We start from the raw sequence: 11969 nt of genomic DNA on the forward strand, positions 1-11969 counted from the left end.
TTGTTATTGGTTGTTGTGTTTTTGAACGAATTAACTTTTAGATCATCGATATCTTAGATCTTAAAATCGTTGTGTTTGGACATATGCAATGTTTTATAAAATATGATAAAAATTTCGTGAAGAAATCTATTTGAAAAAGTCATGTTTGACATCATAATTATTATATTGATCACCATTGTATATGCAGAGTCTACGCCAAAAAATCAACAACGAAAAACAATAAATGACGTGTTCAAGCAAATTATTGAAACAAAACAAGTTATTGAATTAACTAACTAGGCCTTTCTGGGATACAGATCTAGATATGAAAACGAAAATGGACCCATGAAATTCTACTACCTAAATCGTAGAAATAGTCTATTCCAACTCAAAGAGACTTTCAGCAAACAATACAGGGTCTGTCAAGAACTTGAAGTCAACAAAGTTTCAAAATATTTTGATTTCGAGTTTTTGACAGACCCTCTATTGATTTAAACCAGTACAAAAAACTGCAAAAACGGTTAAGATCGGAAATAATAAAGTTCTTGTGCTATGAAACTAATAAACTAATGTTACGAATATGGTAGACGTATTTTTTGGATATTTTTATTGTCGATATTATTTTCAAAATTGTTCAAGACAAATAACAATACCTACTATGCTTGCAGTAAACTTTAATCGACAACGAACGAACTAGTTTCAACGACGAATCAACTAGTTTTGCATTCAAAACAGCAAGATTACAAATGCAAGCTGAATTACTTAGTTATACAAAGCTCTACGGTTTAATTAAAATTTTAATTTAGCAAACATACACATTTGTATCTGAACTATGACAAAGAGTGAAAGACGAAAAGTTCATAACAGAAAGTTATGTCTGTTGTTACCATCATACGTTTATTAAAACTGCCTCTTAATTAATGTTTTTCCTTAAGTTCCAACTTAATCAAGTTTTTTCAGCTTATGATGAAAAACAAAATTACTTTCGCACAACCAACTTTTAACTTTGCTGTTTTTACAGATTTCTTCATTAATCATAAAGATTAGAAACCTACACCGAAATAATCAATACTGCTTCAGCTTTAACAAACAAAAATATTTATTTGAACTATTTGGGTAACCTAAAAATTTTATTTTACACTATACCTAGTAATACTGAATTTTTTTTGTATTTGTCTCCTTTTGTAACTTATTGTAGGTGTAAATCAACATTTTTATTTATTATTCATTAAACTAATTAAATTAACAATATTTTAATAAGTTTGAAATCTACATTTTGTAATAACATATTAATTTAGAAAATAATTTCTCCCATAGAAACACAGATTTATTAGACTTGGAGGTCCTCCTCACTCAAATAAAATTGAAAAATTCCTTTTCTAGTTTTATCGATACTCAATAAATTAGTTTCTCTTGAATGAACCACGTGCGGTATAATATTTTATACCAGGGACTCTTCAATGACTTACACGGATACACCATTTGTCAAGTCACATTAAAGAAGGTATTTTCCTAGAAATATATAGTTTATGACTTACAAGAAACTTTTTCGAATGAGTACTTTTTACCCAAACTTTCACATATTTTTACCATTGTTCCTTTAGGAATTGTCCGTAACCCATGGTTTGACGTTAACGGCCACAAAGAGATATAGAGATTACATTCCACGATACATCGAACAAATGGAGAAAATTGTAGCGGAGACTTACCAAAATACAAGAGGTAAGGAACTAAAATCATATTTATTAATTGCTACTTTTAGTTAGATAGATTTATTTGAATTCATTTTAATTTAAATTTAATTAATCGATTAATTTAAAATTCATTTAAAAATGGGCTTTCCAACGATATACATATAAACTTTGATTGGTTGGTTACTATGGTTTTTGCAGAGTTTAAACTTAAACGTTTCACGAATTGATTTAAATTACCAGAAACCTCTAAGGCCATTTTGAGTGTCAGAAACTTTATGTGTCTTAAACTTTCTTAGAGTTGTTTTAAATTGTCAGAGACCTCTACGACCTAAATGCTACTGAGAACTTTCTGAAAAGTTCCAGAACCCTCTACAACTGTCTTAAACTTTCCAAGAACTGTTTTAAATTACTAGAGGTCTGTAGGACCATTTTAAAAGTTCCATAGACCTCTAAATGCTATTGAGAACCTTCTAAAAAGTGCCAAAAGTTTTACAAGTGTCTTAAACCTTCCCAGAGTTGTTTTAAATTGTCAGAGGCCTCTAGAACCGTTTTGAACGTGCCAAAGCTACTGAGAACTTTCTGAAAAGATCCAGAGCGCTCTAAAACTGTCTTAAACTTTCCCAGAACTGTTTTAAATTGTCAGAGGTCTCCAGGATTATTTTGAAACTTCCAGAGACATCCCAATTCTATGGGAACCTTCTAAAAAGTGCCAAGGGCCTTTAGAAGTGTCTTAAACCTGTCCAGAGTTGTTTTAAATTGTCAGAGGCCTGTACGACCGTTTTGAATGTGCCAAAGAACTTTATGAAAAGAGCCCTTTACTACTGTCTTAAATTTTCCCAAATTGCCAGAGGCCTCTAGGACCATTTTGAAACTACCAAAGAACACTAAATGCTATTGAGAGACTTCTAAAAAGTACCAGTACAAGTGTCCTAAACCTTCCCAAAGTTGTTTTAAATTGTCAGAGGCCTTTATTCAGTTTTGAATGTGCCAAAGAACTCTGAATGCTATTGAGAACTTTCTGAAAAGTTCCAGAACCCTCTACAACTATTTTAAACTTCCTCAGAACTGTTTTAAATAGATTTAATAGACTCCTAAATGCTATCCAGAACTTTCTAAAAAATGCCATAGGATTCTACAAGTGTTTTAAAACTTCCCAGACTTGTTTTAAATTGTCAAAGGTCTCTAGAATTATTTTGAATCTGCCAGAGACCTCTAACTGCTGACAACTTTCTAAAAAGCGCCAAAGATATGTAATAAGTGTCTTAAACCTTCCAATCAGTGTCAGAGCTCTCTAAATAATACTGCAAATCTTCTAGATGTTGCCAAAGGTTGTTACAAGTGTCTTAAATCTTCCAATAATTGTCAAAAGCTTCTAAATCCATTAAGAAGGTGCCAGTGACCTCTAAATACTACTGACAACCTTATAACAATTGGTTAAAATTGCCAAAGGCCCCTAAATACGACTGAAAGCCTTCTAAAAATTGGCAGAAACCTCTAGAGTCATGTTGAAAGTTGCCAGAAGCATCTGAAAGTGTTCTACACCTTCTAAGATTGTTTAATTGTTGGTTTATAATATATATGGTATGATATAATCTTTGATTGGAAAAATCAAACAAATTTAGAATGACGTCGATCAGAACCTCTAAAATTTACAATCTGTGGTTCTATACATACAAAAATAAAATTTTGAACAGAAAGATGTCTCTAGAACTCTTGTCTCCAGACTGAAGAGAGAAATTTGTTAATTCTTTCACGAGAAACATTCGATTCTGCAAGAGTTTCTTTAGAATCAATTTAGCAATGCCACATGTCTCATAAATTATTTGCAAAATTCCATAAATTTATTATCACCTGGTACCAGCGCCTCTCGCTACCAATTCGAAGACAACTTTACTGATTTAAATTTTAAGTTCAACGTATTTTTCTGTCCATCAAAACAATAATTAATTTGGTTCTTAGTATACGTGTTTCTTGGCGAACACATAGCCCTACTGGACTTCAAAAATGTCTCATCAAATCATTTGCAAAATTCCAGAAATGTATTATCAGCTGGTACCAGCGCCTCTCGCTACCAATTCAAAGACAACTTTACTGATTTAAATTTTAAGTTCAACGTATTTTTCTGTCCCATTAAAACAATAATTAATTTGGTTCCTAGTATACGTGTTTCTTGGCGAACACATAGCCCTACTGGACTTCATAAAATGCATGCAAAATCGAAAACTTCTGGACACCGGAAACTACGTCATTATTTCCGTGGATGATGAAATCTACGATCCAAGCAGGAGAGGTGACATTATTAGCACAGGTAAAACTGAAAACCTTTCTGGAGCTCAAATTTGACTTACCTAAATTATTATAAAAGAATATTTAAACCGCTGGTTGGATGGCAGCAACGTGAGCAACTTTAAATCAGTCCTCAAGTTGACGCAGTCTTTTCCAAGGGGCACTAGTTACTCGTAAGCATCATATTTTTTACCCTTGAAAAGTATCGCTTATTGAGTATTTTTTACATAATTTTTCAGAGAGTTTAGGCAGAAAATCAAAGGTTTTTCCACCGAGCCACCGTTTTGCGTACCATATCACGAAAAAATATTTGAGAGCATTTCAGTAAGTGCTTCGATCATTAATCATAACTTAATTCACTTACACGTTAACCTTTAGGTACCCATTGAAGCAACTTATCTCTATGACGCAGTAATGATCTACGCCAGAGCTTTAACAGAAATATTTCAGAGTAATGAGGATCCAAAAAACGGCACCGCAATCCTTACTAGGATACTCAATAGGTCTTACCACTCCATCAAAGGATATGACGTAAATTTGATTAATTGTAGATCAGCTTTTTGTTTACTGATGCCAGTTTTTTTAAAGGTTTTTATAGATCAAAACGGAGACGCTGAAGGAAACTTCACTATTGTATCTCTGCTTAAAGATAAGGAAGGTCAAGCAAATATGAGCATGCAACCTGTAGGATACTTTCAGTTCACTTCAAATGGTAGTGTTGTGTCTGGTTTGCCAGTAAGATCCTGTATAACCTACAACTAATTCGGTTCTATACACATTTTTTATTGTAACAGAAATTTAGGTATATAGACGATAATAGACCTATTCAATGGATGAAAGGCAGAGTACCAGCTGCGGAACCAAAATGTGGTTTCCATGGAGAAAAATGCGTCTACAAAGTTGATTGGAGGATGATAGCTGGGATTATTACAGCAGTGTCGGTGATGTTTGTTGGGGGTCTTTTTGTTTTTAAGTGAGTACGTATCTGTATGTATTTAATGTTAAAACCTGTCTCAATAATAAAACGGTTTGTTAAAAGTGTTTGACTTTTTCAGGCATTATCGATACGAGCAAAAGCTGGCTTGCTTACTATGGAAAATCGACATGAGAGATGTTACAATAATCCCGATTGATATTCCAGACTCGCCAACTAAGAGCATGGTAATTATTAGTGGCATATTTGTTTAACCATCATCCAGGCTAAAGGTCTAGAGCCTGAGTGTATATTCTAATTTAACTTTGTAATAATTTTGTCTGAAGTGTGTGTTCTCTCTACACCATCAGGTTACGGTTTGCAAGCACAACGTATTCAAATCGGGAACAAGCAGGGGCATGAACGAGGTTTCAGATATTTCTCCAAAGAGAGCTTACACAAATATTGGTTTATATAGAGGGAACATTGTCGCGATTAAGTATCTTCATAAACGGACGCTGGATCTTACTAGGTCGATTAGGAAGGAGTTGATGCAGGTTAGTTAACTAGATTAATGGTAATGACGTTTTAATTTTTGTGATATCAAGTGAATAAAAAATAAAAGTGTGACAAAAATTGATCCCAAGGAAGTCCAGTACGAAATATGAACAACAATTTGATGGCTTTACCAATAGTATAAATTAAATAAGGTACCATTTAATAGCTATTTTTCTAATAAGTGCGGAAAGCAATACTGTAAAATAACCAGTTACTTGCCCAATCCATAACTATATCCAGAGCATTGCTTACGTAGCTCTGCAACGGTACTAGATGACATTGAACTAGCAATAACTAATATACAGCGTTACCGTGGATGAAAATTCACCAGCTGTCGCTGAAGGATATTTGGAGGAATCATTAAAAAATAAAAGGAAGATGTCCAATAAAAATTAAATTCAACTCCCTCTACAAGCACTGAAGACACTTCTGGTTCAGGCTAATGAGATTATCTGAACCAACTAAGCAAATGTCCAGATTCTTTATTCTTAACACAAAATAATGCAACACATTTTTATTTTGGTTAAGACGTTTTGTTAATAATTATTTGAAAACCTACGTTGGATTGATCACTTTTTATTTGTTTTGTTGTTCTGTATAAACTTGTTTCTTGACTAAAAGGTATCACAGTAAATGGCAAGATAATTAATAACTTGCGCTATGCAGACGATACTGTCCTTCTTGCTGGAAATATGCGTGACCTACTGCCGCTGCTGAACAGGATCGTCACTGCCAGTCGACATTTTGGCTTGAGACTTAACACAAAAAAGACCAAATATATGATTATAACAAAGAAGAACGCTCTGCAATAACACCTCTATGTAGACGAAGAACAATTAGAGAGGATTACAAGATATAACTATCTGGGTACCAACATCACCTACACCGCTGATTATTGCTCCGAAATCAAGTTGTATTACGATTAATTATTATTTTTTAAGATGCGTGAGATTCGACACGAAAACCTCATAGCCTTTGTGGGTGCTAGTGTGGATCACGGCCAAGTAGCCATCCTAACAGCATACGCAGCCAGAGGAAGTTTAGAGGACGTTCTAGCTAATGAAGACCTGCATTTGGACACCATGTTCGTGTCTTCTTTAGTAACGGATATTTTAAAGGTACTTTCTGATGCCACTGGAGTAAAAGCAAAATAATAACAAAACACACAATAAATAATCATACAACTTCTTTAGGGGATGATATATCTGCACGACAGTGAAATCGTCTCTCACGGTGATTTACGGTCAGCCAATTGCCTGATTGACAGTCGTTGGGTGCTGCAAATCTCTGACTTTGGATTATGCGAGTTTAAAAGTTAGTGCACATTAACTCAAAGGTGTTTATAAAAGTATTACATAAATTAATTTAAATGAAGGTGGGCAAGATGATCCAAACTACGCCGTCAAGGAACTGAAACGTAGTCTATGGAGAGCGCCGGAATTGCTCCGTATGGAAAACCGCCTTCCAAGAGGAACTCAAAAAGGAGACGTTTATTCTTTTGGAATAGTCTTATATGAGATGATTGGTCGATCAGGGCCTTGGGGAAATGTTGCCATGCCACCTTCAGGTAAATCACTTTTTAATATCGCGGAAAAAATTGATACCAGTCTTGTGCATTTAGCCATCATCAGCCAGTTGAAGAAAGAAAACCTTGACGTTCCTTTTCGGCCATCGTTAGAAGGTCTGAGAATACCCAAATACATTGTGAACACTTTCAAAGCTTGTTGGCAGGAGAATCCAGATCAACGTCCCGACATCCGGTATGTTCGAGTAAGATTAAAAGAAATGCAAGTAAGTGATTTTTAAATTCAAAATGGCACTTGGACTTTTATTTTTTGATGTATACAGGCAGGCCTTAAGCCAAATATTTTCGACAATATGCTCTCCATTATGGAAAAATACGCCTATAATTTAGAAGGACTAGTGCAAGAGAGGACCAATCAACTTACTGAAGAGAAAAAGAAGACTGACGCATTGTTGTATCGCATGTTGCCTAGGTTGGTTTAGAAAACACGGCAAATTTAGATCAAAACTATTTAAGTTATTTGTAGATCGGTGGCAGACGCTTTAAAAAAAGGTGAAAAAGTTGAAGCCGAATCTTTTGAATGCGTCACAATTTACTTCAGTGACATTGTTGGTTTTACTGAGTTGTCCGCTGACAGTACTCCACTACAAGTTATCGACTTGCTCAACGATTTGTATACTTTATTTGACTCTATAATATCCCATTACGACGTTTATAAGGTAAATCGTTTTCTTTATAATCCTGACTTTGTGTAACAAATAATTTGGTAAAGGTTGAAACCATTGGAGATGCCTACATGGTGGTGAGTGGTTTACCCATCAAGAATGGCACCAGGCATGCAGGAGAAATTGCTTCTATGGCTTTGCATTTGCTCAAGAGAATACAAAAATTCGAGATTAAGTACAGGCCTGGAGAAACGTTCAAATTGAGGATAGGAATACATTCAGGTTTGTTAGTTAATAGGGTGTCTTTAAAATGTGCCGAAAAATGCTTTCACAAATTATTGAGGCTTTAAATGACAATCTAACACAACAAAAGTACAATTTAGTTTTAGTTTTTCTTGAATATGTTTTCTTTATAAATAGCGTATTGCTTCAAAATTTGGTTAGGGGAGATTCGGTAGGGTGAAAAAATTACAATAAAAATTAAATCAGATTTTAAGATTTAGAAAGCGCCACCTGTGGTACTTTTTTGAGTCACTCTGTATTTAACGCTAAATTGGAAGATTTTTTCTCTAACGTATTTGACCTAAAGGTAAGCCTGATGAGATTTGCAAAGTGGCAGGAAGACGTAATACGTAACGTTTATGTTAAAATTGGTTTATCATACGTTTAGTAAAGTTACGTAACTTAATTTAAAGTCTTAATTAAGCTTTACAAGTACCTTTCTGTAACATTACCAGGTCCATAAAAGAAACCAAATGCCATAAAGGACCCATCAGACTCACCCGGCACTAAAAACTAAATTAGGGAAGACACTCATCACGTGTTAACTTAGTTGTTTTGTGAAATTAGGTCAACGCTAATTAAAGGAAAGTTTGAGAGATGCTGAATAATTGGAACAAAGGAAATGGCTTCACTTTGTTACGTTTATGGTATATCAAATAGGCAAGCATGCTTTGAAGGTCCTTTTTTCGTAAAACTCTCAATTTTACTGCTTTACTTTTATCCACTTTGATCTAGTTTCTAAGGTGAAAATTCCAAAAAAAAAACTACACGGATAATAGTTAACTATTTTTTAAATCTTGTATCTATTCTTATTGTTTCTGTAGAGAAAATGACAGAATATTTTGGATTACAAAAGGAAACTAATAACGGGGTTTTGCAAATGGATTATTGGCGTCATTTGAAATTCCATACATTAATATTAGGACGTCATAGTATTATCCTTATGTTGCTATTTGCACTCTTCTATTTCTTAATGAATGCCAAGCATGAAAAGAATATGATTCTACATACAATATTTCTTGTCGTTTAGAAGTATAATGAATTGGTTGCCCCATTGTAGTGAGTCAGAAGTCCAATCAGTAGAAACCAAAAATTCTTGGCAAGTAATCACAATATTTCAGACACCCCATAAATGCAAAAAATGTTACTTTAACTACCTCAGTGTAAATAGCCAATTATGCATAGTTTTTCGTTACGTAATCACCTTCTTTGCGTGCAGTTGGTTACTATTGCGCATAGTTTTAAGATCGGCCAAAAACTAATTGTTTTAATGCTGGAGAAAATTGATTTTGTTTCCATTTCTTGATTGATCAAAGTGTATTAGATGGAGATCATCGCGTAGTGCATTGTTTGTACAGTTTTAAGTATAAATTCCGGTTCGCCTAGAATATCATCTGCAATAGCAAACAGATCAAGTATTACTTCTAATACCAATAATAATTCAACTGAAGTGTATCATAGCCATAATGTAACATTGCCTAAGTCTCAGCAAGCAATAAAACATATACACCATTTGTTCTTAATAACTGTAATATCACCATAAATCATTATTTTAAGAACAACACCAACAATTAGATATCATGTTTTTGCGAAATATTTTTATTACATTATTATTTTTTCTTTAGTAGCATAATTCCTATGATTAGTACAAATATGATGTTAATATGTTAAAAATATATTTTTTTATGAAAAAATAATTCTAAATTTTATGAGTTGCGAAAGCCAGGATTTTACACTTGGTCGTAGGTAAAGTATAGTAAGTCACACGTGCTCTAAGGTCTCTTACAGCACTAGTTACGTAATATACTATTACCTAACCTAACCTACCCATAGCTACTTTTTAGGTGACACCAAAAAACGAATTTTTATTGAAATGTGATTTTTAATTGATATAGTATTAAAATTCTTAACGATTACTACTAGTTATTAAGAAAATAATGTTATTTTTTCAAACTTATATTCCATTTTTTTTGCTGTTATTACAGAGTTTCTAATTTACATTGCAATTAGATTTGACAACCGTCATGTTAATAATATAACTCACAGTCTCTATTGAATACATTTTAATGTAATAATGTAAAATTTAAATATTTGCTTTATTATGAAATCAAAGGTTGGACCCACTATTTTCTCTCGTTTTTTGGTAAATAAAAGTGGATAGTATGATTTCTTTGCTTAATTATTTTATTCCACTGAACAACAATGTAATCAACGGGCTCAATGGACAACATATTACCAAAAATATCTTAAATTAGGATTACTATGGTTTTGGTAAAACCACAAGCTAAAAATAAGATTGTCATTTTTTACTTTTTTTTTATGAACAATAATTAATTACAGGAAACGTGGTGGCTGGAGTAGTAGGTCTAAAAATGCCACGTTACTGCCTTTTCGGCGACACAGTTAACACTGCCTCAAGAATGGAGAGCTCCGGAGAAGCTTCCAAAGTACACATATCCCATGCCACTTACAAACTCTTACAGCAATTAGGAGGTTACATCTGCGAGGATCGTGGAATGGTCAATATTAAGGTCAGATTTTCAAAGTTTGTAAGTAATAAAGTTGCTAAACTGCATCCAACAGGGCAAAGGCGAAATGTACACATACTGGCTTCTTGGAGAAGACCCAGCTCAAAGATTAACTCGACTGAGAAGAGAACTAATTGGTTCAACCCTCTTTTCCAGTATTAGTTCTGAAAGTACATTTGAATTTCTATTAATCTTGATTAGATAGCAAAGATTGTTTACTTCTAGGACTATGTGAACCTCCAGACTTGCTGCAAAGGCCATTTTTCAATCGAGATTGTTTGTATAGCAACAGAAGGGCAGTGCCGTTCTCAGTTTCTATGTTGCACCAAAGAGCCAGGAAGTCGTACTATTCCAGTGACGTACGTTCGAGTTGCGTCTCTACACCGCTAAAAAATAACACTTTTGTACTTTTAGGAAACAGTGGCCAATAGGAAGTGCTCCTACGGTTCCACTGGTAGTCACAGACGTACGCGATTGCCAATTCACAATTTACTGGAGGAATATCCCAGGTCAGCACCAACTATAACCTTTACCACCTCCAGTAACGAATTTCATTACAAATATTAATTGAACGTCTAAATGACTAAGTAAGACACAAAATGTAACATATTTTTGTCAATTTGTTGTTTGATACGTTTATTGTTTGTTACTCAAAAATATTGGATTAATATAGTGTGTTATTTCGTAATTTTTGTTATTTATTTTCAAACAGTAGCAAAATATCTAAAAGCAATAGCCAAGAGGCAAGACTTTGGATCAGTCAAAACGATGCAGCTATGAAAAAGTGTTAATTGTGATGATTTGACAATGTGTGAGTTAATTATATGGTGATAATTAACTTATTTATCCACGACCTGTATACTATGAAGGTTTAATACGTCTGTTTGGCGTGGATTAAAGACCTAATACACGACAGTGTATTAAAGGCCTTCTAATACACTGTCGTGTATTAAACTCATAACACTACGCTTACCTGCAAAGTTAGTACCTATTTTTATCAACAATTATGTCAAAAACAAACTTATTTCAATCTGTTTCCTTGTTTTTGTAAATTTAAATTATGGAAAGCTGCTTGGCAAATATGTTGATCGCAGGCAATCCATGATTGTATAAAACAAGCATGTTCTCTAACTTTTTATATTAAACTTTCATTCATTTTTTCATTAAAATTTCATTCATTAATAAGAACACCACACTTTGTCACCTAAACTGATAACATGATGATGACATTTTTATTTATTTATTCTTCCATGCCATAAAAACTTCCCTATCTTAGGATGCTCTTGACTTTTCAGGTAATTAAAATTAAATTTAATAATAGTTTAATTGAATTTTACTTTCCTTAATATTTTTCAAAATTTCGTTTTCACAGTCACATCATTCAGGTAAAAAAATTACTAAACAACATACCGGCAAAAGTATACCTTACTTTTCAATGCCAGAAACCGTAAATAATTGCTACAGTCTTACCAGTTGTATTATCAATTGATTTTACTTTTTGTCTATAATTGCATGCTCAAATCAGCTATACATGCAGCA

The 11969-nt window shown here is 33.5% G+C and overlaps 1 protein-coding gene across 2 annotated transcripts in view; it reads left to right on the forward strand.

Moving 5' to 3' along the window:
• Window positions 1–11116, forward strand: part of Gyc32E (Guanylyl cyclase at 32E) — an 89241-nt gene extending 78125 nt beyond the window's left edge. For both annotated transcript variants that reach the window (XM_081993106.1, XM_081993151.1), the window contains 20 exons: window positions 1584–1701; window positions 3832–3981; window positions 4039–4132; window positions 4199–4283; window positions 4338–4490; window positions 4548–4694; window positions 4754–4932; window positions 5015–5120; window positions 5244–5429; window positions 6372–6548; window positions 6624–6744; window positions 6806–6997; window positions 7052–7221; window positions 7279–7427; window positions 7482–7674; window positions 7728–7902; window positions 10243–10433; window positions 10486–10600; window positions 10656–10789; window positions 10845–11116. In XM_081993106.1, coding sequence (XP_081849232.1) covers window positions 1584–1701; window positions 3832–3981; window positions 4039–4132; window positions 4199–4283; window positions 4338–4490; window positions 4548–4694; window positions 4754–4932; window positions 5015–5120; window positions 5244–5429; window positions 6372–6548; window positions 6624–6744; window positions 6806–6997; window positions 7052–7221; window positions 7279–7427; window positions 7482–7674; window positions 7728–7902; window positions 10243–10433; window positions 10486–10600; window positions 10656–10789; window positions 10845–10997 — 2988 coding nt within the window. In that variant the 3' untranslated portion in view covers window positions 10998–11116. The remainder of the gene's footprint in view (window positions 1–1583; window positions 1702–3831; window positions 3982–4038; window positions 4133–4198; window positions 4284–4337; window positions 4491–4547; window positions 4695–4753; window positions 4933–5014; window positions 5121–5243; window positions 5430–6371; window positions 6549–6623; window positions 6745–6805; window positions 6998–7051; window positions 7222–7278; window positions 7428–7481; window positions 7675–7727; window positions 7903–10242; window positions 10434–10485; window positions 10601–10655; window positions 10790–10844) is intronic.
• Window positions 11117–11969: the final 853 nt, after the last annotated feature.

This window comes from Ips typographus, linkage group LG1, assembly GCF_016097725.1.
Source record: "Ips typographus isolate SLU linkage group LG1, UJ_Ityp_2.0, whole genome shotgun sequence".
Taxonomy (NCBI): Eukaryota; Metazoa; Arthropoda; class Insecta; order Coleoptera; family Curculionidae; genus Ips; species Ips typographus.